Genomic DNA, 27037 nt, shown 5'->3' on the forward strand with positions numbered 1-27037 from the left:
CCCCATTCTGGTTGCTGTCTCTGGGCCCTTATCTCTCCCTGGACTTCATGGACCCCATCTCTAGCTCTGAGCCTAGGATCCCTGCCCTCTCCTCTCAGGGGGGCCCAGGGCTCAAGATCATGCTGGGGGGGCAGAGCTACTTCTGTCCTCATTTCCTTTCCAAGGGACAATCCCTCACATCCCTTTCTTCTCCCCATCAGAACCCCACAGCTTCTCCTTGCCCTACTTTCTCTCACCCCCACCCACTCAGGATCCCACAAGCCCCCCCATCTCACCCCACAGTCCAGACTTCTCTCCAGGAGCTCCAGATTAGCATACAGCAAAAGGCACCACAATATAGGTTTCTATTAAAGAGTCAAAAAATTGGCCCATCTCTCTCTTTTTTTTGTTGTTTCTTTTTTTTTCCGAAGCTGTAAATCAGGATGTTACATATAAATAGTTTCCCTATAAAAACGTCTTTGACGTTAGCTAGTATTATAAGACAATTTTTGCTAAAATGAAAATAAAACATTTTGTTATACTTTTTTTCCTTTTATAGAAAATAAAAATATTTTTATTTCTTTTTTTCTCCCTCCTTTCTCTCTCCAGTTGGCGGTCTCTGTTCTCCTTAAAGACAGTGGGGCGGGCGAGCGGAGGGGGCGGCGGGCGGGCGGGGGCCCTTAGAGGGGCGCGGAGTCCTGCTTGGCCCGCGGGGGCGGCCCGCGGCTGTGTCTGCTGCTGGCCCGCGTGCTGTGGCTGTCCAGGGAGTAGTAAGTCCTGCTGTCGGCCGCCGGACAGAGCGGCGGCGAGTCCGAGCGCAGCATGTCGTGCGCCGCGCGCAGGCCGAGGAAGGGCGTGCTCTCGGCCGCCAGCGCCCCGTCCGCGTCGTCCGCTTCGTCGTCCGAGCCCGAGGCCGAACCGCCGCCCGAGCCGCTGCTCAGCGACAGCGAGTCCCGCGCCGCGCGTGCGCGCTGCGCCGCCAGCCCGTTGAGGCGCGAGCGGCGCCAGCGCCGGGGCCCCGCCGACGTCCTGCGGGACGTGCCGCGCGTGCGCGACCGCGGCGGCGGCGGGGGCGCGCACTCCTGCGTGGTTTCGTACTCGTCGTCCTCCGGGATGCGGTACGGGCTGGCGGGCAGGCTGCCCAGACTGCCGCCCAGCGCGCAGGCCCCGCGCCGCGGTCCCGGCCCCGGCCCCGCCGCCGGGTAGTAGTAGCTGTCGTAGCTGCGCTGCATGTCCACGCCGGGCCCAGGCCCCGGGCCGGGCCCGGGGGGCGCTGGGTGGCGCAGTAGCGGCTGCTGCTCCGCCAGGCGGTAGCTGATCGGCGCGGCTGGCGGCAGCGACACGGCGTGCGCCGAGTTGGGGGACGTGATCTCGAAAGTCGGCACCTGCGTGGCCAGAGAGTAGTGGAAGTCCACGGGCGAGAGGCGCGCGGGAGTGGTCAGGGCCGACACGTACCTGCGGGAGAGGCAGAGGCGTGGGCTTGCGAGCGGGACGGGTGGACCCCGACGGAAAGCAGCGTTCTTGCCCAGAATCCCGCCGCCTGCGAGAATGAGGGCTGTACGGCTCAGTGACCTTAGGCAGTTTCCTTAACCTCTCCGAGCCGCAGTTTCCTCATCTATTAAATGGATAACCACAGCACTCATTCCATAGCGTTGTTGGGATGAGTCAATAAATGTGTCAGTGTCTTAGCCCAGTGCCTGACCGGTGGTAGGCCTTGCTGAATGGTCATTTGCTGTGGCGTACCATTCCTGAATGCTTACTTTGTGTCACCTCAGACTGGAGCATTTTACACGCATGATCTCATCTAATACAGTAATTTCATAATGTAAGACCTTTACGTTATTCGCATACTATGGGAGGAAACCAAGACTCTGAACATTTAAGTGGCTTATTCAAGGTTCACACAGTGAGGAAGTGGTAGAGCAGAGATCTGAACTACTCCCAGGCAGGAACCAAGACTTACACTAAGAATCTACTAGTCCTCACTTAGATACTCCTGTGACCTGGACTCACTGCCTCTGCAGGGATAACTCATCCCACGACCTGACAGCTTCAGTGGGGGAGATATTCCTTCTTATATTGAAGCCAAAAGCTGCATCAGGGAAGTGACTGCTCACAGCCCCAGGCAGGGTCTTCAGCCCAGGACTGATAGTCACAAGGCCCCACTGAGGCATCTCTGCTTGGGGCTAAAGATCCCCAGTTCCTTAAATAGTGTGCCCTTGCTAATATCTCCCAATCTGGGCCCTGGGCACTTGTCCCTTTTCTTTCTCCACACCCCCTCTTGTGAGGCCCTTGGCCTGCTACCCAGGGTCTGGGACCACCTGCTTCCATGCCTTGCTTCCAAATTGCAAGGCAGGCACCTCACTGCTCTCTGGAACCAGCCCAGAGTCCCCATTACTTTCTCTCTGAAGCACCCAATTCCTTGCTCTTCCCTCTTCCACACGTACATCCAGTAGCCACCAACTCCTACCCATTCTCTTTCCTTGCACTCCCCCCACCCCACCCCATCCCATCCCAAGCTCAGCTGCCTCACTCTGGTCATACCCCCCAACCCCACGGTCTCTCCTCCTTTAGGCCATTCCCCAGGTAGTTCCCTAAGCAGTCTTTCTAAGTCACTGCTCTTCTTGAAGCGGACCTTCCAGCTTATCCACTCAGGACAAAGCCCATCTATCTGGCCCTAGCCTGCCTGTTCAAGGCCAGCTCCACTGCTCCCCACAGCCCACCCTGCTCCAGCCACTTCACTTCACTGGCTATTTCTTGAGTGCCTCAGTTGGGACAGCTCAAGCTGTAGCCCTTGCCTGGAATGCTTTTCGTCTCCATCTCTCTACCTCTCACTTTATTACCCACCCATTAAGAAGCTTTATGGCTGTTGTTATTGATCATAACAGCTACACCTAGGGAGCACCACCTCCATGCCGGGTACTAGGCTGGGAGCATTATGTACACTACCTCAGGTGGCCTTCACCATAACCAGGCATGACAGGTATTGTTATCCCTGTTCACAGCTGAAGGTATAAAGGCACAGAGGGGATCAGCCTGCCCAGGATCACACAGCTAGAAGGTGGTAAAGCTGGTGGGTCTTGGAAAACTGGGCTGCTTCCCAGAATCTGCAGCCAGACTGGGTGTCTCTCCCCTGGTGTGATGTTCTGTGCTTAATTAACACTTCATAGAAAGCTGGGAGCTTCAGTGGTTTATGTCCCTGGTTAGGAGCTCCTCCAGAGCAAGAACCAGGTGGACTATCTCTGGCTCCCCAGGGAGGCCTGCCTAGCACTGGGCATGGCATGGACTAGGCAGAGTGGAGAGTAGGAGAACATCTGCTCCTCACCCCTCCTCTGCTCTCTTCCCACAGGAGGGCGACTAATTGCTGAGGGCTACTCTAGGGCTGAGTAAGGGAGGGAGCTGCCCCACCTCATCCCTGTGACCACTCTCTCCATCTGGCTTGGAGTCAGGGAAGAAGGGAGGTTTCCTGGTTCTCACTGCACCCATTGAGACAGCACCTAGAACTATGGAGAATTTTGGCTGACATTCCCAGCATTCCTGCCCCATGCCCACCCGGCACTGGTCAGCCTCCCCGCATACAACCCCCCCCCCCCCCAATCTGTGTGATCTTTCTGTTCCTGCTGGGGCCTCTAGGTGGCATCAGGACAGGGCAAACTTAAGTTCTGGTTTGTCTGTTCCTGATGTTCCACTGCAATGATTAATAATGTCCCCTGTACTCTGAAAAGAATCCCAGTAGGACAATTAAGTTATATGGTCACTTCATACCAGGGTCCACTGGCTGGTCATTAATCCTGGTCATCCCTAACAGGCTGATGGCCCCGAGTAGATCGTTTAACCTCTCTGGGACCTCATTTGTCCATCTGAAAAATGGGCATGAGGCTCTTTGAAGTGTCTCCAAGGTTTCCTAGGGGTCAGCCCTGAACCAGTGGTGCCAGTTTTCGGGTCAAGGTGGGGACATCATGGGAGAAGAACTGACCTCTCGCTGTGTGGGGAGTCGCGCAGGGAGTCTATGGAGTCATGGTAGGGGGGCACAGCAGCCCTGTGTCGCTCCTCCAGGCTGTAGGCTGCTGCCCGCCGTGCCCGGGCCTCCACGCATGCTGGGCTGTTGCACTTGCTGGTGCCCACCGATGACAGCATGTTGCCCGACTGGGAGTCGGAGGTCAGGCTTTCGGAACGCTCCAGGCTCCACGTGTGGCTCTCGTGTCTGGGGAAGCCGGGTGGGGGCAAAGTGAGGGCTCAGCAAGGGGCAGGGTAGCCCAGCAGTCTGGATCCCAAGGTCACCCCTCCCTGGATCATCTTTCTATCTCAGGCTCCCTCAGCTCCTTGCCCTTCTCCACTCTGGGCTGACCTGTAGCATTACAAATGCCCAACCTCAATCTTGGGAGGAGGGCTGGGGTCTCATGGTTTGGGGAGCTGTGACATGCAGAGGCCTCTTCCTGTCCTCCCTCCAACCAACCTCCCGTTAGCCTTGGCCCAGGACCCCCTGTCCGGGGCCCTCGTACTCCACGGTTCTCAACCATCTATCTCAAGTGGTCCAGCCCCAGTGACCAATCTGTGGGGGCCCTGCCTATTCCTGGGGTAGCCTGGGGAAGAAAGGACCATCCATGTTATTTCTTGAGCTATGTAAACCTTTGTGCTTATGTGGAAGGCCTCCCAAACTCTAGAGAGAAGAAGGCTAAAGGGGACTATGATTCATGTGGGCAAACTCAGGAGAGGGAATCAAACACTCTGGTACTCGATGTTTGAATGAGGAGGTACTTTATGCCAGAAAAAGGGAAGTCAAAATAAAACTAAATGGAAATGTGGCAGGTAAGCGATGCAGTTATTCCTTCGGGGCTGGTTTGTACTGGAAGAGGGAATCAATTCCCGTCCATCCTCCCACGGCCCCTCAGAGCCCAGCCTGGCTGGGGATTTGTGTGTGAACACAGGCAGGTACATGAGTGTGTGTGCATGCTCATGAGCAGTTGTGCATACAGGAATCTGCAAGCATTGTATGGGCCTTGGTGGATGCCCACCTGTGGCTGGAGGTGGGTGTGGCTGTGGAGCAGTGGTGAGAAGGAGAACAGGAGTGGCTTCCGGAGAAGGTAGTCTCATTTTCCCTCCGGATGACGTGGTCTGTAGCTGGCACGTTCTTGGAGATATACTGGGACAGACAGAGAGGGAGTTAGTGATCGACAACTGAGCTGGCCCTTCTTCCTGTGGGGACAGGGAAGTGATGAGCACTGAGCTCCAGGTGGGGAAGTGGGCAAAGCAAGGCCAGTTATCCTGCCCAGGGAAGGCTGATCATTGGATGGGCAGGCTGCTGCCATGAGCCATCCTTGCAGGAGGCACAAGAAGGCTGGCTGCCCAGCGAGTTGCTCAGAGGAGGGTCCAGGAATGCCACTCACATCTGCCATCTGGATCTCCTCGGGGTCCAGCCGGGGGTGGCTGGGCCCATTGGCCAAGCTCCGGTTCTGGTGTGCTGGGCACATGTTCTGTCGGAGATGGTTGTGCATCTGCTTCCGCTGTTTTCTGTGCAGGGAGGGTGGGTTAGCCTTTTGCATGTCCCCCGCCCCCCACAATGTATGACTTTCCCTAGCTGTCCCCCCAATGAAACCACCCTTCTCTCTGCCGTGGCAGTTACTGCTACTGCCCTTCCCTGTGTTCAAGCTTCCCTCAGCCAGGACACCTCCCATCTGCCCCCTCCACTACCACTGCAGGACCTGGGTGCAGTGGAAGGAGCTTTGGTTCTGCCAGGAGAGGAGAACTCCACTACTTTCTATCTGTGTAACCTTGAACAAACTCCTTAACTGTAAAATGGATTCAGGATTAAAAGTATATGAAATATTGAAGCATAGTGCTGGCTCACTCATTCATTTACTTGGTAGTTATTGAGCTTTTACTGTGTGCCAGACACTGTTTTGGACATTGGGTATAGAGCATGGAAGAAGACAGACAAGGTCTGTCTCTGCCCTCTTGGAGCTTGCAGGCCAGTAATGGAGCCAGATGATAAACACATAAATAGATCTATGAACAAGATACTTACAGTAAAGTTCTATGAAGAAAATAAAACAGGGTGCTGTGGTTAGGGAGTTATAGCTTGTGGGACTACTTTGTATGGGCACATATTAAATGCTCAATAAATTTCTTTTATAATAAATATAATCATGTCACTCCCTGTTTAAAACCCTTCTTTGGCTCTCAGCATCCCCCTTTCTCTTTCCAGCCCTCTCTCTCACTGCCCTCCCCCCACTCTGGTTTGCTCCATCCATGAAGGGCTTGTTTCCAATCCCACTATACCCTGCCCTCTCTGCCCTCTCTGGCCTTCCATTTACTTGGAATACTCCTTCTCCTCCTCTTTACCTGCTAACTCCTGCTTGTCTCTCAGGCCTCAGCCTGAACGCTGCTTCCTCAGGGAAACCCTTCCTGCCCCACTGGAACTGAGGTGCCCCTGCAAGGTGCCGTGTGACACTGGACCTCTTGCTCAGAGCACTGTACATACTGGGGGCACCTGATCATGTGCCTGGCAGGGCCTGGTGTTCAGCAGGCAACAAATGGATGATTGTTGAAGAAATGCATACATTCAGTGGGGGTCAGGACAGGGGGCTTGCTTTTTCCCCTATTCTTAGGCTCAATTTTCCCACATGGGCCCAGTTCCTCCTCTGGACTCTCTGAGTCCCAACTCCCTCCACGCCCCTCTCCTAGCCTTTCTGGTCTTGGACTCATCCAAGATCTACCAAGGCTAATGGGGTCCTAGATCCCACAGAGAGGGGTAGTAGAAATCCAACCCAGAGGCTTAGCCCCCTAAGTGGCAGCTATGCCGGCTCCTTGCTCCCAGAACAGATGTGAAAGACCTGCACTGCATCACTCTATAATCTTCACTGGCTCCCTACTGTCTGCAGGATGACACCAGGCCACCTAGCCTGGCATTCAAGGCCCTATGGTGCCTTCTGGGCCCCAGCTGTCCTTTTAGACTCATGCCTCTTTTTTTTCTCCAACTAGTGGGGCTCATGCTCAGGGAACAAAGCTGACTCTTTCTTGTGTTTTTCTGTTAGCTTGCACTATTCTTCCTGAACGATCCAGCCAGCTCCCCTTCCTGTCCATTTACTCTCCTTGCCCCAACATTCTTCCCCCACCTTTCCTCTTCTAGAGGTGGCCCAGCCTCACCTTCTCTGGGCTCTTGCCTGGACTGTTCCCAGGGTGGGGTCAGGCAGTGCCTTTTAAGGTCTCTTTACTTCCCTGGGAATGCAACCTTCTTTCCTGGTCCCAGTGCCTTGACAGCGCAGAAGCTTCAGGAGCCTCTGGGTCAGCTGCATACTCCTGCTCAGGCTCTCATGATATCCTCTGAGGTGCAAACTAGGACCATTCCCATTTTACAGATGAGGACACTGACCTCAGCGAGGTTCATCAACTTGCTCAGGGTCACGTGGGAAATGGCAGCACTGGATTTGAACTCAGAACTACTTCTTCCAAAGCCTGTGCTCATGGCCATTTTTTGTTCAGTCCTCTTGGGCTGATTCCTCTACCCTCTGCTCCTGCTTCTTGGCCTAGGCCCTTGGCCTCAAACCCAACTGCAGAAGCCCCTTGAAGGGGCAATTAGTACACAGGAGAGTGCAGTGGGCTGAGGTCAGGCACAGTGGGGTGGGGGAGGAAAGCCCGTCTTCACACAAATGGTCTTGGAGGCCCATTCCCGTGCTTGGCCTGTCCTGGCCTGCGTGTCTGACACTCACTTGGTCTTGCAGTAGGCCACCACACAGACGATGCCCACGACCAGCAGAGCCACACAGATGCCAGTGATCGTCAGGACCCTCTTCTGGTACAGCTCTTCGGCTTCTGCAGAAGCAGCATGAACGTGAGGGGGCAGGGCAGGAGGCAGACCCCTGGGGACAACAGAGATCCAACCCCCCAAAACCTTGGGCTCCCTCAAGCTCAGGTGCTGCCCACCTCCAGCCCACTCCTGGACTGACTTTTGCTTCCCCCTACCCAACTCCCACCCACCCATTGATCTGGTCACATGCAGCTACCCCTGAGTTCACCTTCCTGAACCCCACGTCCTGGCCAGAATGCATGAGTGGAAGATGTAGGGGCTTGGGGGGGGACAGGATGGAGGTGAAGCTCCCAAGGCCATTGTGCAGGGGAGGGCAACCTGGCTTGGCCAGCAACCCTGCCTTGTTCCTCTATAGCTTGGTAGCTGCAAAAAGCCTTGGGGGGCTGGGGCAGTTGCTCCTCCTGGTGGTAAACATGTAGACCCTGAGTCAAGGCCTGGCTCAGCCACCTCAGCTTCCCCAAGGTGGAGAATGGCTTGTTCTGGGCTGGTGGCAGGACAATCAGACCCAGAGGCTGGACTCAGGAGGGATGCCAGGGCCATGAGCAGGGACAGGAGACCAGGCCCATGATGGGTGGTGGGGAGAAAGGCCTTTGTTTGCACCTGCAGCCTGGTCAGGGTTGTGGGCCCAGCCCAGGCCAGCCCTTGCTGTCTCTGCTTAGGAGAAGCTGAGTGGCAGCACAGCAGTCCTTGTGTGCAGGGAGCAGCCTCCAATCCTTTCTGAGGAACTGATAGTCTGAGCCTCAGAGCCCTCAGAAAGGCCAGCCTACTCCTTCCACCCTCTACTGCTTGGTGGGGCCACCCTTCCCCTTCAAGAACAAAGAAAGCCAGAGAAAGAAAAGGAAAGAAGTGATAACACTAGCCAGTTAAGGCCTACAGCCCAGAAACTCCATCCCTGTCCCATTCACACCTGCTGACTGGCCTCTCCATACTGTCCCCTCCCCCAGCTCAGGGGTAACTGGAAGCTGCTTCCCTCTGGAGCCCTGGGAAATGTCACTGACCTCTTAGGCTTGCAGCATCTCCTGTGGCAAAGGTATACACACAACCACACACCCAGGTACAACCCCTCAGACATGCAGACATTTATAACTATATCTGATACACAAGGTGACAAACCCCTTCACAAAGAGCCACTTGCACACATGCCCAGAGAAGTACACATGTACACGCACACACAGAGTTAACCACACACTCCAGTAACAGGCACATATGCAATGATCTTGTCCACTGACACACGATTATGTGGAATGTTAAACAAACAAAGCCCCATCCCAGATCCCCACCTCTCAGCCATGTGGTCTGCAGTCCTGCTCCAGTTCCTCCTTCCCAGTTGCCCCTCTGTCCTTTCCAGTCTAGCCTTTGTCCCCTCCCTACTCTGGTCATGCCCCGTGTCCAAGTCCCGTGGTTATCTTCCTTCCCTCTCAGCCGACTCCCTCCTTCTGGGGCCACATGCCCCCCTGGGCTTTTGAATGCCCACTCTCTCCTGGGTTTCCTCCTACTTCAGTGGCTGATCTTTCTCTTAGTTGTTGCTTCTTCCTCTTCTACCTGTGCTGGAAATAGTAGGACTCAGGGCTCTCAGCCTTCTTTCTTTTCGCTAAGTGCCCTCTTTCTCTCAGTGATCTCATCCATCTGTAAGCCATTGACTCTCAAATTTTCTATTTCCTGCTCTTACTTCTCCCTGAGCTCCAGACTCATGAATCCAAGGGCCATGGCCAACAGAGGCCCTGATTTCCCACCCTCTTTCCAAATCCGCTCCCCTAGTCTTCCCATGTCTTTTGTGGCAGCACCACCATTCCTGTTGCTCAGGCCCAAATCTTTGCAATCACTCTCCATCACTCTTCTTCTTCCACCTACCCTGAGAACCAATCCATCAGTAAGGCCCCTCACTCTGCTTCCAAACAGATCTCAAATCTGAGCACTTCTTACCATCCCCACCTTAGTCCAAGAGGATATTATCTCTAACCTGACTGACTGTGGCAGCTTTCTAACTGGTCTCTCTGCTTCCACTCCTGCCACCGCCTCCAGTTTCTTCTTCATTCAAAAGCTAAATTTATTTACAACCATAAATCAGATCATTTTACTTCCTTGCTTAAAAACTCACAAATGACTTCCTGTTGCAATTAGAATAAAATCCAAAGCCTTACCATGGTCAAGGAGGCCCTAAATAACCTGGTCCTGCCTGCTGTTTGGATCTCATCTTGTACTTTTCTCCCCCAGATTCACGGTGCTCCAGTTCACTGGCAGTCTTTACATCACTGAACACAGCAAGCATGCTCCAACCACGTGATCGTTTTACCAGCTGTACTCTCTGCTTCTTTCCCCAGTTGTTTGCATGGCTGGCTACTTTTCATCAGGTTTCAGCCAAATGCCACCTCATCAGAAAAGCTTTCCCTGACCACTTAGCTAAAGTAGCTCCCCACCCCAGCCAGGCACTAGCCCTCTACCCTCTTTTGTTTTACTACCTGGTGTCTTTCCTGTTTGTTTGGTGTGTCTCACCCCTGTAGAATGTGAGCTCCATGTGGGCAGGGACTCTGTGTGCTGGTCTCTGGTGAATTCTGGTGTTCAGTAGATATTGAGTTGATGAGTAAGTGAATATATAGACACCCTTATAGACATAGACATATAACCACATATACTCCCAGACTCACCTCTGCACACTTACAGATCCAACTGCACACATACTTGGTCTTTAACAGAATATTCCACTGCCCCCTCCATGCATGCATACCCTGCACTGAGAGACCTAACACCATGTACACACTTTCACTTCCTCCCACTACAAACATCTAACTACACACCACACAACCCGTACCACATACCTACAGATTCACTCCTGCATGCCCACCGTCATACAGATGACATATAGACTCAAACCCCTGCATCCCGTTGCAGTTATCAGATATAGGCAAACATACTCTCTTACATAGACTTTAGATATATTTTTTGTATCTTCTACTGAGAACCCCTGATAGGGGCTAAGTGGTGGGGAACTAGGGCCTCCCCAAACCTGCCATAAGAACAGCCTTTTCATAGCTGCAGCCTTCTCACCATGTCTGCAGTCCAACCCCACAGAAGCCTCAACTCCTCTGAGCCCCTGCATCTCCTGCTGCAATACATCTGGACCCTTGAGCATAAAGCCAGAAAGCTTAAAGACAGACCCCTCAAAGTCCCTTCTGGCCCAAGCTGTCTTCCAGGGGCCAGAGGGCAATAGGGTGAGGGATGGAAGGTTCTGAGCTTGGTGGCAGGGGTGCAGGTACCAGAGGCCAGCCCTGCCCAGCCCTTTGCTGGCCTTGCCCACAACACACACAAGAGCAATTGTGGGGACAGATCATGGGAGTGGGGAGATCGTGACAGCCTCAAGCAGTGACAAAGCCTGGCAGACATAGGGCAGGGGGCAGAGACAAACAGGGAGTTATCAGCCACCAGCCTCGTGCAAAATGAAAAGCAATGGAAAGGGAAATGGGGAAAGGAAAGAAGATTAAAATCAAATCGAAAGGGATGCCTCTCTGCACAACTCTCCAAACCCAGCTTCTGTGGCTTCCAGATCTGGCTCTTAGAGTGTCTTGTCTGGCCAGCTCTCCTGCACACAGCTCAGGAGGGGTCCTCCCCTCTGAGGCCTCATAGCTATCATTTCCCCTATGCAAGGGGGTGCTATTGTACACTGGGGGGGGGGTGGTGGCATAGTCTGTTCATGAACTTCTCTTGTCTCCCCCAGAACAACAGTTTATAATAGGACAAGTTGATGGGGCCAGGAGAGATTTTCGGAATCATCCCTTTTACACTTTTTTGAAAGGAAACAAAACATTCAGCACACATGGTGTCAGAGGCTGAGGGGGGCTGTGGGGATGGTTCTGAGTGATAGAGGTTCCGTACCCTTTAATTCAAATCCAAGGTGTTCTGGCAGAGCAGAAGAGAGGAGGGTCAGAGAGGGAAGGGGTGGAGGGAGAGAGACAGATAGAGAGAGATGAGGGAGGGGGAGGGGGAGCGGGTGGGAGAGAGAGGGAGAGAGAGAGAGAGAGAAACGTTGGTCAGGATTCCTCAGACACGGGGCAGCCAGCCTGTGAGGTGAAAGCAGGTTAGTGGTGTCCCCTCCCAGCCTCCTGAGCTCCCTCCCCTGGCACCCCCTCCCCAAGAGCCCCTGAGAGGGTGGAGAGAGGAAATGTTAAAATCAGGAGGCAGGGCAGGTTTTTAGAGATGAGCTGTGAGGGTTAGTACCTGGTGGGGAGGCAGAGGCGCAAGAGTCAGTTGGCAAAGGCCCCCAGGGAGGAAAGGGTGAGTGCGGGTGGGGTCCAAGGACTCCTCGTTCTCCTCCCAGCGCCAGTGCTGGCACCTGTAGCACCCTCAAGCCTCACCTGGAGACAGGTTGCCCAGGCCCTCGCTCATTCATGGAGCCCTATTTGCCTGTCCCCTCCCTGCCAGCATCCTTGCTGGGGCCTCTTTTCTTCCCAGGACATGCACTTCCTCTGTTCAGAACGAGGGTGTGGGCCTCCCAGCCTGGCCCCTGTAGCTGTGAGGTATGGGGGAAGTGCTCTGGGGTGAAGCAGGGGTGGGGAGGGGGTGCTTCTCCACTTGACACCTCCAACACCCTAGGTACTGACAGGGGCTAGACCATGGGGTCCCTGCCTGATTTCACTGCTTGGGAAACCAAACTGCAAATCAGAAAGAGTCAAGTGGTTTCACTTATGGAAGACCTGAGCTCCTCAAATGGGGGACAAAGCACACTCTCTGAAGTGGAATCATGTTGTCAAGGTGCAATTTCAGGTCCTCTGAGGTAGACACCTGTGCCACTGAGGCACAGATAAAAGGGCCTGCCCCCCGGAGTCGGGTCTGCCACCAATCTGCTGTGCGACCCTGAGTGACATGCAACCTGTCTTGACCTTGGTCTCTTCATCTCTTAAATGGGGATCAGACTTGGCCATGGGATCTTTGAGAGGCTGTGCTCCAGAGTCATCCAGACCAATGGGATCAGAATCTCCAGGGTGGGAGTCCAGAACTCTCAGCCATGTTTTTAAAAAGCTCACCTACCATTCTAACATAGCAGCCAGCACCTGTCTGCAGGCCTTGAGTCTCAATTTTATCCCTAATTTGCTGTGTGGATGTGGACAAGTCATAGTCTCTGTTTCCTCATCTTTCAAAAGCGCCTGAACACAGTTAGAGAAAGAAGTGAGCAGATCTAGGAAGCACTGGTGCAAAGGCCAGGGTCTGGCCTGCCTGGATTTGTCCACTCTATGGCCTCCCCATCTGCACAGTAAGCTCTGGCTATATCCATGGAGGGGATGAAATTATGTTCTAATGTTCTCATCTCCTGCAGAGGAAGGAGAGGATGGGAGGAAATCAGCAAGAAGTCCTGTGCATCATCCATTCTTGGATCTCTCCTCTGCTTCCTGATGGGGATCCCAGTGGGTTCTAAATTTGTAAAATGGCAGGAGAGTAGATGGCTCTGACTGAAAGAGCCTTAAGACTCCTTAGGCTTAAATCCCACAGTTCCACGCAGATACTACACTACTTCTGTGCACTCCCGAGGTTGGGGAGTAATCTTGAATCTCTGTGGCTCCAGAGACCCTCCAGGCAGCTCTAGGGAGCTCACACTGGATATCCAGTCATGCTCCCCCGAGAGAACACGGACAGCCCAGCTTGACCACAGCATTTGTGATACTCTAAGACCTGTGGCTCATAGAGCTGGTCTGGGCCCCACTTCTGGACAAGGCAGTTGTGTCAGAAGGAGCAGCTGGGGTCCAGTAGTGCTAGGACACTTTCTCAAGGTCACATAGCAACTTAAGTGACAGAAGGGAGACAGCGGCCAGGTCTCCAGTCTCTTGGTGCTAAGCCTGGGCTATTCCTGCCCATTGATCAAGTGTCTGGGAAGGCCTGACTGGCTATTCCTGAGGACACTGATCATCTGGAGAAGTGTGCAGGGCCCCTGAAGTCTCTTAAGAGTTTTCTACTATGTTACTTCTCTGTGAACCAAGTGGTAGCAGCAGCAGCTTCTAGGGCTCCTGATTGCTCTTCCCTTTGAGTTGAAGGCCAGTGCTCCTTACGGGGGACTGGTAATGGCTGGGGTGACTGGTCATCAGGAAGGCAGTCTCCTTTCCTCTCACTGGGAAAGAGGGAGCTGGATTCTGAGGGGTCTGCAGCTATGTCTGCCCCAGCAAAGAAAACCCTCTCCTACTCATCATGCTCACTGGCTGTCACTCATGGTGGGGGTGGCACCACTGAGTCACTAGTAGGTCCTCTTGGGCAGAAATTTTCATGCTGACCATCAATCATGGCACCCTGATGCTGGACTCCCAACAGGGCCAGGCTTACCAGACAATATATGAATTCCTCATCCTGAACATGCGCCGTGACAAACAGTCACAGGGTGTCTGGACAAGGATGGAGTGATGTGGGCCCCAGAGCACAAGCTTGCATGTTCAGGTATGTGTGTGTGTGTGCGGGTGTGTGTGCACTTTTGCGTGGGAGTACAGAGATGGACAAGTTTGGAGTCTTGGGAAGAGGAGGAGTTTGGTTGTCAGTGGAAGAAGGAGAGGCTTCAAGTGTTATTCTGGCTACAAGCTGTGTTTTCTTGGCTTCTGCAAAAGGTAACCTGGTCAAGATGCTGTCTGGGCAGGGCAGGAAGGTCAGAAACTTTGCTCAGACATCTTTAGAGGACTGATGCCATCCCTCCTACTTCCACCCATGCCAGAGGCACCAGACACCATTCCAACAATGGCAGGCTCTCTGCTAAGTCCTTCATAAGCATCAATATGTTTCATCCTAACAGCAATTCTATAGGCATGAATGTTAATTATCCCCATTTCACAGAAGAGGAAACAAACTCAGAGTAGTTAAATGAGGTCCTGGAACTAGTAATCTCAGCAGCTGGCATTTTTATTCAGGTTTATCTGAATCCAAAGCCTGAACTTTTAAGCCACCACTTTACCCTTTTCAATAATGATCTGACGGAGAAGTACATGAAGTGCTCTCTGTGAAAGGGCTTGAAGACTATAAATTCTCTACAAAATGTTAACGGTAATAATAATGATCATGCTAGGCCACAAGGCCTGGTGCTTTTCCAGGGTTTCTGGGGTTTTCCAGCTCTTCTCTGGAGTGTGGTGGCCCAGCTGACACTGCCAGCAGATCTGAGCAGAAAGCTGAAGCAGCCCAGCTGACAGAGGGGCCTTGGACTGTGGCTCGTGTTTGGGAGGCCGCTCTGATTCATAACAGGCTGGGACTCTCTGTCCAGAACAGTCCCATGAGCCAGGGAGGCTCTGGGCCCAAGAGTAGAGAGGAACATGCCTTCCATTGCCTCTTTCCAGGCATTGCCTCTGCCCAGCTGTCCTGCCCCCTTTCTAGGCCCCTCTTGCTCTACAGTCCTTCACATGTGGCTGGATCTAACCCGGCGATTCTTCACTGAGACTAGACTGGAAAATTTGGTGGGGCCACATACCTATCCACAGGCTCCACCCTTACCTGCACAGCCTTCCTCCCTGGCCAGGTTGCTTTCACTGGCCTCTGACGGAAGGGCTGGGGAAGAGCACTGCTTTCCACACACTATCAAGATAGTTAGCAATCTGGGCTGACCAGCTCCTACCTCCCTGGGGCCTCTACTCCCTTTCTAAGTCTTGACTCCCAGGCTCCTGTGTGGAGGGAAAATTTCTGGGCCTTTGTGCTGTGGTCTGAGGAGAACTGGGAAGGCTCATTTCCCTACCCTGAGACCCAAATCCTTTAACCCTTTTTTCCCAAGGGTCATCTGAATGACCGAGCCCCTGGCTCCGCCCTCAGCATCTTCTTGAGCTCCACCTCTGCCCAGGCACCACTGCACTCTGGTTCCTAACTCCTCATGGGACCCCACTGTCCTCCCTAAACAGGCGGAAGTTGGGGGTGGGCAGGCAGGGGTCTAGTCTGCTCTGTGGGATGGGGTGGGGCAACCAGGGACCAGCCCTGCAGGCCTGTACACTACTGGGCCCCGAATGGAGTCCAGGGCCGCCAGTGGTTTTTTGCTCTGCTCCACCTCCACCTGGTGGTGCTTGAGGAAACTGCCTCCAGGCCCCAAATAAATGCCCTCCACAATTAAGGCCTCATCCTTGGGCCACAGGGCTTATATTTTTTCAACCAACTGGCCAAACCTCAGAAGGCTCTAACCTCTGAAGAGGAGGAAAGGAAAGAAACGAAGTCCTTTATGGGGATTTATACCAGACAGGTCCTGGAGTGAATCATCCATTATCCCTTGATTCTTCATTCTCTGTCTTTTAGCATCCCCAGCAACTCCCGACCCTCACCCCATCCTGTAGTCATATAAATAATTGCCTTAAGTCTCTGGTACCCATGGAAACTATTGCCTTGGGTCCTGCTCTCCCTCAAAACATCCCCACTCCCAAAAGAAAACAAACTCCAGCCAGATCGGAAGACAGGCTTCCCAAGAACTTTTTTCTCTCCCGCTCAAACACACCAACCAGCACACACATGCATACACTCACTGCCTGGCAGCCTAACACCCTCAAACAGGCCTTTGGAAGCAGGCAAGGGGTCTGCAAATGCTTCTTCTCATTCTGGCCAGGCTGCCTGACCGTGGAAGTGGTGAAAAGGCCTGAGTGTTGCTCTGGAAGTCTGCAGAGAGAATTCAGCATCACTGTGCCCAGGCGGTAGGACCAATGTGTAGAGGGGGAGGTGGCAGGGGGTGTGTCAGTCTCCTCTGCAGACTTCTGGTGAGCACTGAGGACTGAGAGGAGCCCAGGACACCCCTGCATCCCTCCCCCGAGTCTTGCGCCTAAGCAAGGCCCCATCCCTCCCACAGGGGAAGACTGTCAGTCACCAGGGAAGAGAAGAAATAGAAGAAAGAGACATACTGGAGAAGTTGACCATTGCGAACTGCTGACACCTGTCCCCGGTGTATCCCACAGGACACCTACCAAAAGAAAGAAAACCAGAAAGAGAGAGCCAGGATAGCAAGACACAGGCATTGCAACACCCCGGCATGGGCTCCTGCCAATGCCAGCTGGGTTCCTTGCCACCGTTACCATTTGTACTGGCCTTGCCACTTTGCCCCTTACCTGCAGCCCTGAACTTTAAACCCAAGGATTAGGCCAAAAATGAAAAACAAAGCAAAACAAAACAAAACAAAAGAACTAACAAACCAAAATACAAAAAAGAAAAAGAGAAACAAAACAGCCAAAGATCAAAACAACCAACACCCCTGGCCCTATGCCCTACATTGGGGGGACTGCACCCGGAAGCTTTCTAAGGAGCAGGGACTTGTGTTTGTATCTTCAAACATACTTTGCTTAGGATCTGGCATGTACAATCGCAAAGGCAGTTTCTCCAAACATCTCTGTCCGAAGAATCCGTTTGGACATCTGGAGAAGGAAAAGGGGAAAAATCACAGAACAAACTGGCATCATCCACGAGGCTAAGGTTAGAAATCAAAGTGCATAGTGATGAATGAGAAAACTCAAGTCAGGCATTTGGGGGTCATACTTGTAGCTGAAGGGGCTGGAGTCGGGGCTGGGTGGAGGGCTCTGAAATCTCATTTAAAAATCTCTCGAATAGATGTGGCTCCATGGGCGGTGGGGAAGGTAGGGATGGGGCAGGGAGGAGGATGATTTAGGGCAGTGGGGTTGGGGGAGATGGGATGTTATTGACTAATTGTCCTAATGATCATTGAGACTTTCCTTCTTACCTGCCTGGTGCCCCATGAAGCCAGAACTCTAGCCCTTTGTGCCAGGCAATCAGCCAACAGGGTGCTGGGAGGCCCAAAGAATACCAGGTTATTGGGAGCCACTCCTTTAGTCCCTACAAAATGATTCTCTCCAGGGCCCTTGGCAGGTGCTTTCACCCATGAAACAGCCCCCCAGAGAGCTCAAAGGAGAACTCTGGAATGCTGTTCCCAGACTGTGTGCCCATGACAAAAGTGACCCTGGAGATGTTTGATCTCTTCTCTCAAAGAGGGTTCTGTGGCCAAAAAAAGTATGGAAAAGCCATTCCCAGGGCTCAAAATGTACACATGAAAGGCTATGAAAAGTTTTGCAGAAGGAGGTAGTCAAGCTTTCCAGCATTTCCGAACTCATTTGACCACAGAAGTAGTTTTCTGAGGAACTCTTGTAGAACTCACTTTGGGGAAGGCTGTCCTAGAGCAATACATATGGGAAAACCTTAATGAGGAAAAAGAGAGGCTATAGAGGAGCCAGAATTACCAGTCTCCCAAAGTTGGTCTTCCTGAGGCCAAGTGCACAGTATCTGACCTCAGGTAGCATGAACCACAGTGGGTGCTGGAGTAGGCCCACTGGGGGACACTGGAAGCCTGTCCCATGTCAGGGGCCTACTGGCTGCCTGTCCTCATGACCTGCTCCTCCCTCACGGCCTCTCTCTGACCTGGATCTCATTCTCCCATCTTGCCTTTCTTATAGTTCCAAAGTACCACCCACTCCCAGCTCCCTGACCTTGTCCTTATCCCCAAAGTACACTTTCTTCTGATCTCTGGCTGACACCCCTCCCCTCAAAAGAATCTCAGTCTTGCAGATTTCTGGGAGAAATGTCCAGCTCAGCACTCTCCTCTGAACCCCAGTGAGGCCAGATACCTAAGGAGAAACTTAGAGACAGCGTCAGACTGACCCACTCCCTCTACTGACATCTTCCCACTCAGAGATGGGTCTGTGTTGCCTCTGCTTCTTCTTCCTTAGGAAATTGGGTAAGCCCATCATCTCTTTAGGGTTCTGCCAATGTTCCCCTCAACAATAGGTTACTGTTCAACAGTAATCAATCTAAACTTCCCAAGAGGCGAGTGTAGTCTACCTCTTAGCATTCTAGTGTACACCAACCATCAGCAAGCCCCTTGGGCTTATAGTGAGTGGTAGCCATTGGCAATGATAGATATTCATGAAAATCCTGTGGTCCTAAATCCTGCTGAGAGGAGTAGGGAGTGGGAGTGGTGGGTAGGGAGTGAGCTGGAGTTTCTCTGGGCCTTGTAGTGGTGGGAGTGTGTCTGGCCCATGGGGGTTGTGGTGGTGGTGGTGGTGGAGGGCTGGGAAGTGTGCCTAGGGCAAGTGGAGGGGTTTACTGCAAACCAGGTTGGTGCACTTGTCCCGGCAGGCAGGGAGGCTTGGAAGAGTAGCCCCTTGTCAACACAGCTTTCTCTGATCCCTGGCCCAGGTCCCTGATCATCCAAGTCCAGAAAAATGGAGGTAGTGACTAAAGCGTCCCAACCAATTCCAGCCAGGCTCAGCTGTCTTTCCTCAGCTCTCAGAAAATCATGTCCACTTAGGATGGGGACTAGAGGGGGGAGAAGTTGTTTTTCAAGCAGAAGCACCTTTGGAATAGAGGATAAAGACTCAGGAAGCAGCCAAAATGACTCCTGGAGTCCATGAATGAACAAGAAAGAGAGAATTTGGACTGTGCCCAATGTCTGAGATCAGCCCAATTCTTGGAGGCAGGGAAAATCTGTGAATGTATATGTATGAATATGTATGTGCATGTGTGTATGTGCGTGTGTAAGAGAGTGAGAGTGTGCAGGGGACAGGAGAAAACGAGGGGAGAATTTATTCCCACTGCTGACAGCAGGGCTTTGGCTGTCCCATGTGTCTTGGAGACCAATGATAACTAAACATACCCCTTAAGTCCCTGCTCCCACATCTAGTCTGGACTACCCCGACTATATCCTCTTATCTTTCATGGCCTTTGAGTTGCACAACTCTAGGTGGTGCCACTGACAAGGCATGCGATACAAATGATGCTCCCACGAGTTGTGCAACATTATGGTCCTAACCTTCCTGCCTTGGGAAAGTGTGTTCCCCACCAGCTGAACCGAGGAAAGGGCACTGGGAGGTGGGTACAGTGCAGGAAGGAGCTGATACTCAAGGCTTTTGTCTTTGGGGCACTGACTCCTTCCACTGGGCTCCTGGACTCTCCTGTCTCTCTCCTTAGCCCTGTTTGTTGAGGATGAGCTATGTCCAGGAGGCTGGGGTTTCCCTAGAGAAGCTTAGAGCCTCCCTAACCTACACCCAAGACTAGGGTCAGAGGGTACAGGGTACATTTAGCCTCTAAACCAGGACGGGAGTCTGAATTCAGTGTGAGTGGATGGCTGGTAGTTGGCAGGTTCCCACTCAAACAGGGATTGGCCTATGAGTTTCAGGGGCACAAAGAACAGATTAGAAGGAGCAGCGGTTAACAGCCTTCCCAGCCCTTCCCACCAAGTCATCAGCTATGATATGGGAAGGTCTGTCCCCAGGGCTGGAGAAGAGCAGGGGTGAGAGAGGGGCAGAGAGGAGAGCCCATGGGCTGCATCTGGGGTGACAGAGATGTCAGGACCTCTGCCTCCCTGTTTCCCCACCTCACCTCCCGGGCCTCAGTTTCTCCTTTTTTTGGTAGCCTGGGGATAATGCCATGTGTGCTGCCCTCACCCGGGGGGAGGGGGAGGATGAAGGATGAGGGTGTGCCCCCGGGCACTGGAGGGGTGAAAGGTCTCTGACCTCATGAGGAGGGGAGTGGGCATGTGGTGAGGATGAGCAGGCAGATGGACATAGGGTGGGGGGAGCACCTAGACATGGGGGTGGGGCAGACGAAGGGGTGGGGAGGATGGGCTGACGGGAAGGGAGGCATGCTGCTGGTATGTGCACAGGGCTGGAAAGAGAGTCTTGTTCTGTCATCATCCCCTGAACCAGTCCCCAAGAGTCACGCACCAACCGTGCTCCAGAAAAACACGGAGAGAAGAGGAGAAAGCAGCAAGAGGAAATGCAGAGACCCCTGTCTGGCCCAGACAGGAGACAGTCACCTTGATTTGGACCCCCATTTTCAAATCCCCCCCCCTTTTTAAAAAAAAAAAAAAACAACAAAATTCAGTGTCAGTGACACTGTTTCTTTTGGCTCTGAATTCCAGAAAAACAGGAGTGCTTTCCAACACTCCCTGCAGGGCTCTGAACCAATACACAACAACAAGTGTAAGAAAACCAGGAAGGAAAACTGATTTTTATAGAAACTGGAATGAAACTGACCAGTCTAGTTTCATTATCCAAGCTAAGCGGAAATGCAAAAAAATCAAAATAAAAAGTAAACAAACAGCACAAATGGTAAGACGTGAGTTCCGTTTCCTGAATTCTTTCCTTTTTATTCCATTCAGGTGTCATCAGGATCCCCAAGAGGCCTGCCCCCCTTCCCTCCCAGCTCACCCGCCCCCAGAATGGCCTCTGGGCTCTGCCCCACCCCCCCTCCCACCCTGCCCTTCTCCAGCACAGCACTGAGGATCTGCCCACCTGCATGTCTTACTGACTGCCGTCCCTTCTCCCTCAGGGACATTCTGGCTGGGCCTGACCCAGATGGGGTTGGGGGTGGGAGTAGGGGGGTCTGGGCACCAAGCTCTAATTCTAAGCGGTGAATCCCAGGTGCCCTGGTGGGAAGGGGAAACAGAATACCATCTCCACACTGGCTCAGGCTCCTGCCCTCTGCTCCTCTCACATATAGCCGGGCAGGACCTCGATGTGCAGCTTTGCTGGCAGGGTCCTGTCGGGGCCCACGAAGCTCATCATTCTCTTTCCCGCACTAACTCTACCACTGGAATCCCAGGCCCCTGTGGCCCTCTTCAGCCCTGGCACCTGTCCTGGATGGCCAAAACCTTCCCTGCCTGGAACCAGGGACGACTGCAGTGACAGTGCTGGAGCCCTTCAATATCCAGGTTCCGAGGGGCTAGGGTAGAGGAGAGGCCTGGGGTGGGCGGTGAGTAGTGGAAGGGGTTGGGCCCAAGGGGAAGGGGCTGTAGGCCTGGGTCGTCCCTGTGAGGTGCTCCAGGACCCTTGTGAGTTTCTCGTAGGTTATTCTGAAGAGCTCAGAGCATGGTCAAGGCTGGAATGATCCCCAGGGTCTGCTGAACTGATGCTGCACCTCCTACAGGTGGCAGGAGGGGAAGAAGGAGAGGCTAAGTCTGGCTGAGAACTCCCTGGAGGACCTGTTGTTGCTGTTGGGACTATCCCCTGAGATTTGGGATGGGGCGGCGGGGAAAGAGGATGGCAGCAGGTGAAGGCAGGGCCAGGGAGGAGCCAGGGAGGAGCCAGCAAAGGAGGCCAGCTAGGGCCGCGGTTCTGCCTGGCAGCACAGGCCTGCCAACCCCAGCACTGAGAAGTGAGTGTGAAGGGGACAGGGCCCGGCGGTATCAAGTGATAGGTGGAGGGGACTTTAAAGGACCTGGTCTTCTCACCAGGCTCCCATATTCCTGGGAAAGGCGGTAGCCCGGGAGGGAGGTGCAGATCTGCCTGGAGCCAGTGGCCAGAGGCAACGGTTCTCGCCTGCTTGGTGCAGGAGAGCGAAGTGCAGAATCCAACCTTGTCTGTGGGGAGTTAAGTTGATTCTGGTGGCCTCAGCCCAGATGCCATGGGAATGGGGCAGCTTTGGCATCTCCAGGGCCCTAGGCTTGGGCTGCTTTGAGAAACTGCAGTTGTTAACTAACCCCTCTCTCCCCAAAATCTGTCCAGAGCCTGTGTTGCCCTCACACAGCAATCCCTCCCCTTCTTGGGAAACTACCAGAGAACGTGTCAAGAGGCACTGTGGGCCCAGCCCCCAGAAGATCTGGCTGGGCCTGAACAAGCCCTCCTTGATTGCCAAGCTCCAAACTGCCTGATTTGCTAAGGGGAGGAGGTGGGAGCAGGTGGTTCTGAGCTTGATGGGGTGGCCCCACATGGCTGAAGGGCAGGTCCTAGCCCTTGGGGAGGCAGAGAAGCCCAGAGGTGAACCTCTTCTCAACCCAATCGCACCCACTGGGCCACACCCATAGTGGTGCCCTTGCTGGTGTCCAGGCAGCCCCCTCTTTGTGCTGTCCCTTCATCCCTTAGAGAGGGGGCTAAGGAATGAAGGGGCATAGGCAGCACCCAGGGCATATCTGGACAGCCAGATCCTGAGACAAGCGCTGGATTCTGGGCAGACCCCTCTTTTCAAGAGCAGGAACCTCAGCAACAAGATCCTGGAACCTGTGCTGTGCCTGGCCCTGCTGGGCCCCTCATGCTGGGGAACAAGCCCTGGGAAATGTTCATCAAGAACAAAGTTTGGAGAGTTGCTGAGAGTTGGGGAGGGAAAAAGACAGAGAGAGAGAGAGACTGAGAGAGTGAGAAAGAAAGAGCTAGAGAGAGAAACAGAGGGAAAGAGGGAGAGATGAGAGAAACAGACTACCCAGTGCCGCCATAGAACATAGACTAGCACCCTCATCTCCCTAAAGAGTAGTGGTGAGCAGGTGGACGTTAGGAGATGGGGTAGGTTGGGGCCGGGAAACTGGGACTGCAGAAGCCCTGAGCCCCTTAAAGTTTATACCTCCCTGTATTCCAGGTAAGGGCTAGGAAGGAGGGCAAACTTCCCTGTCTATACCCCTTGGGGACCCCTTGTCAGTGGCTTGAGGCCCACTTTTCCTTGAGCCCTCCACTTCTGCCCCAGCCTCTCCCACCCTACTCTTGCCCCCATGCCTGCCCCCACTGGCCACTTACTTGCAGGAGAGCTGGTTGATGCCCTCGATGTAGTAGCAGACACCTCCATTGACACAATAGGACTTGGCTGTCTCGTTGCACTTCCGGGCGTGTCCTGACCAGGATGACAGAGTGGTGCTCACTGGGGGCATGAGAGACACATGCCAGTGACCCACTGGGATCACCTCCTTCATGGTCCTCCATGCCCCATTTCAAAGCTGAAGGATCATTGGCGACTGCAGAAATGACTCTTCCAGTCACCAACAGGTAAAAGGGTGGCCGCTATGAACTCCAACCATCTGCCCAGAGAGGTCCTGCACCACGCTCTGGGGCAAACCTCCAAAAGCCAGGAAGATGTTCTTTTTTTGGAGGAGACGAGAGGACAGCAGAAACCACATCCTTTTCTGGGATAAGGGCTCATCTCTGTCCCCACCCCCTACCCCCCTATCTTTCTGGGGCTCCACTGCAGGTGAGTGAGACACCAATGTCTAATGTGGAGGGAACAAAGCCATGGGGTTAGTGCTGGAGGGGGCTGGGGTAGGGAGCTGGGCCTTGGGGAGAATGGTGCCTGTTGGGTACTGTGATTCTCTAAGGTCTGGGAGATGTGGGGGGAATCCATAGCTTCCACTTTCTTTCCTGTATCTCCCGAGGCCGAGCCAGCTCTAAGCATCCTAGAAAGGCTACAAAAGCCAATACACCTCACTTCCATAAGCATCCCTGGTTCTCTCCATGTCCCCCCATAACAGGCAGCCCCCCACCTAGTCAGCCATAGCCACTGGAGGGAGCCGTCAGGCCTTGGACTGCGCAAGCCATAAATCAGGAGCTTCAGGTTGCTCAGGAGGAGATGGGGCTGGGAGAGGGATGGAGAGGGATGGGGGAAGGCAGCTAGGATGTGAAAACTGGGTGACAGCAAGACTGGGTTTTAGGGCTATTAATCCAGACTACACATCTACTTTATCGGATTCATTTGATAACTGAAAATACCTAAAGCTTTGCTCCTCCATCAGAGGACGGAGTCCAGAAAGCTGGTTTCAAATTAAAATTCTTGAAATGTCAGTTTTTATGTATAAGATAATTCCCCCCCCCCCCAAGCTGCGTATCCAGGTTGGGCAGCTAGAAATGGGTTTCTGCTGCCCCCTCAGCTCTCTGGGGCTCGGACAGCTTCTCACTCCCACCCAGCAGTGGCCTCCTGATCGAGGGGGCTCATCCTACCTTGACTGGCCCGACTCCTCAGGGGTCTTAGGTCTTTGCCACCCTCCATAGTAGTTGTGTGTGTGTGTGGAGGAGACGGGAGCTGAGAGGAGGAGGACGAGGGCAGGCACTTGACGCCCTCAGTGTTTAGACATGTGGGGAGACAGATGGAGCGCGGGGAACTGGGAGTATATACACAGCTCTGCCTCTGTATATGTCTGAGGAGCTCGCTGATAAAACCCAGCGGGTAGGGCTAGCTCCACCTTCCCCCCCACATCATGCCTACTGCTGAGCTGGCATCCTTGAGCTCACCCCTGCTGAGGTCTCCCTCCGAAGCTCAACCCCAAACCTGGCTGGAGCCTACACACTGGCTGGGGGGAGGAGGCCTCCTGCTGGTGTCCCTGCCCCACTTCTGGGTCAGTGAGACCCAGGGAATCAAGAAAGGGACAGAGAAGAGAAACAACGGAGGTGACCACGCCTGCAAATTATAAAATCCCATTTACTGGGAAGACCCGAGAGGTTGTCCTGCCCTTTGGTTACACTGCAGAGGAAGAGTGAGGAACGATAGCAGTGAAATGCCTGTCCAGAGTCACAGTGTGTTTTGTGACAAGGCCTCTCATCAGTCACCCAATCCCTTGTGGAAAAGCACATCAGCACGAAGGCTTACCGTAACTGGACAGATGCAAACACTATGTGGACTGCAGGCCTGGGTTCTCATGCGGGCCTTGGCTAAGACACAGAGAAATCTTGGCCCAGACTTGCCAGGCCTGGCCAGGCACCCTTTGCAGTCCTGGGTAGCAGAGGCTGCCCGTTGCTGTGCCCTTGTTGTTTGTTCCGCACAAGATGAGTGAGCAGTAAATAGAAGAGTGGGGATGCTGGGGTGGCGGGGACCACAGCTGCATACCTGGGCTTGTCACAAGTACATGCCTGCTCATTGAGGCCTTGGGAGGCAGAGGGGAACTCCTGGGGAAGTCAGGCCCAAATTGGGGTGCATCAAGCCTGGGTGGCCAGAACCATGTTGTCATGGGGACCAGGCTGGAACTGTGGCAAAGGCAAAAAGGGAGGGCAGTTGGGGAGCTCGCCACAGAGGGCATGGGGAAATAGTGACTACAGTCCTTTCTACCTCAAAAAGAAGTACCTTGAGGACACTGCTCTGCGATGGCAGGGATTTCCGAAGTCACCACAGCCCAAATCTGGCTGATGGTGAAGCCGCACTCCATGAAGATTTCTCCACTGAAGAGGTGCATTCACACAGTGTTCTAGCACATGTGACTTCCCAAGACAACATGTCTACATTCCCTTGTCAGTGTATCTGCATTTCTTCCCTGTGGACTCCCATGTGTGGAGAACTGAAGGACTCTAAGTTGGAGAGTCTGGCTGCTTAACACCTCCACTTGGATGGCTCACAGCCAACCCAAACTCAACATGTCTAACACTGAGCCTCCAGTCATCCACCCCAACCACTTGCTTCTCCAGCCTTCCCTATTTCACTGACTGAGTGGCATCTCTATCCCCCGAATGGCACAAACCAAAGACCTACAGGGCATCTTGTTTTTCTGTTCTCCCTGATTATTTACAGCCATCTATTACCAAGGGCTGCCATTTCAACCTCCTGAAGAGTTCTTGATTCCAGCCATGTGTCACTATTTCCTTCCCTAGTTCAGGGTACCATCATCTATTTTTGGATGTCCACAATACTCTCCTCACCAGTCTTTCTGTGCTCACTCTTGCCTTTATCTCTAAGCTTTTTGCTTGACAGCAGCCAAAGTGGTCTTTAAAAAATGTAAGTTGGATCAATCACTTCCACTATTAAAACCCTCCAATGGCTCCTCTTTGCACTCAGAATAAACCACCCAAATCCTCCCTAGGTCTAAGCTGGGTCTCACCACCTCTCCCGTTTCATCTCCTATTCTTTTCTTTCGCTATATTCAAACTATGCTGACCTTAGTCCAGCTCCTCTAACAAGCCAGTTACCTTCTGCCCAGGACTTTCAAAATATCAGTGTCTCAAAGAGGCCTCCCCTGACCTCTTGAGCAGGTCAGGCTCCTCCCTATTCCTTCTCTTAGTTTTGTACACTTCTACTTGTAGCGCTTATTCTAACATAATTAGATGACTAGTTGTGCATTTATTACTTGTTTAATGAGTAGCTCCTCCACTAGAATGTAAGTGCCATTTGGGCAGGAGACATGTCTTGTCATGTTTACCATTGAATCCTAATGTTTCACATAGTGCCTCGCATGTAACAGGTGCTTAACAAATATTTACTGAATGAATGAATGAGTGAATGAGCAAATGAACATGTGATTCTTCAGAGAAAAGTGTCTTCTGCTACCACCTCAGGGACTAGTCTGGCCTTCTGGGCTGATACTGATATTTGACAGTCCCTTAATTTCTCTTTTCTGTAGATTAAAGCATTGTCTTTTATTAAATGCAACCCCCCCGCCTCCCCAGAGGTCATTAGGGAAATGTAACTCAAAACTACAATATGTTACTACATTACACCCACTAGGATGGCTATAATAAAAAAGATAGATAACAACAAGTGTTGGTGAAGATATGTAGAAATTAGAACCCTGAAACTTTGATGGTGGGAATGTAAATGGTGTGGCAGTTTTGGAAACAGTGTGTTAGTTCCTCAAAAAAGTTAACA

The 27037-nt window shown here is 53.0% G+C and overlaps 1 protein-coding gene across 5 annotated transcripts in view; it reads right to left on the reverse strand.

The window, feature by feature from the left end:
• Positions 1–659: 659 nt before the first annotated feature.
• NRG2 (neuregulin 2) overlaps positions 660–27037 on the reverse strand; it is a 340647-nt gene continuing 314269 nt past the window's right edge. The window contains exons 6-13 of one of the 5 annotated variants that reach the window (XM_037802313.1): positions 23218–23311; positions 17042–17118; positions 11657–11680; positions 7689–7791; positions 5367–5490; positions 4995–5122; positions 3956–4183; positions 660–1434 (exon numbers count right to left, since the gene is read on the reverse strand). In XM_037802313.1, the coding sequence (XP_037658241.1) occupies positions 660–1434; positions 3956–4183; positions 4995–5122; positions 5367–5490; positions 7689–7791; positions 11657–11680; positions 17042–17118; positions 23218–23311 (1553 nt within the window). Of the gene's footprint in view, positions 1435–3955; positions 4184–4994; positions 5123–5366; positions 5491–7688; positions 7792–11656; positions 11681–16611; positions 16671–17041; positions 17119–23217; positions 23339–27037 lie in introns of all 5 variants that reach the window. The other 4 variants (XM_037802310.1, XM_037802309.1, XM_037802314.1 and 1 more) reach the window with 4 other exon arrangements.

Source organism: Choloepus didactylus, chromosome 13 (genome assembly GCF_015220235.1).
Source record: "Choloepus didactylus isolate mChoDid1 chromosome 13, mChoDid1.pri, whole genome shotgun sequence".
NCBI classification, from domain to species: domain Eukaryota; kingdom Metazoa; phylum Chordata; class Mammalia; order Pilosa; family Megalonychidae; genus Choloepus; species Choloepus didactylus.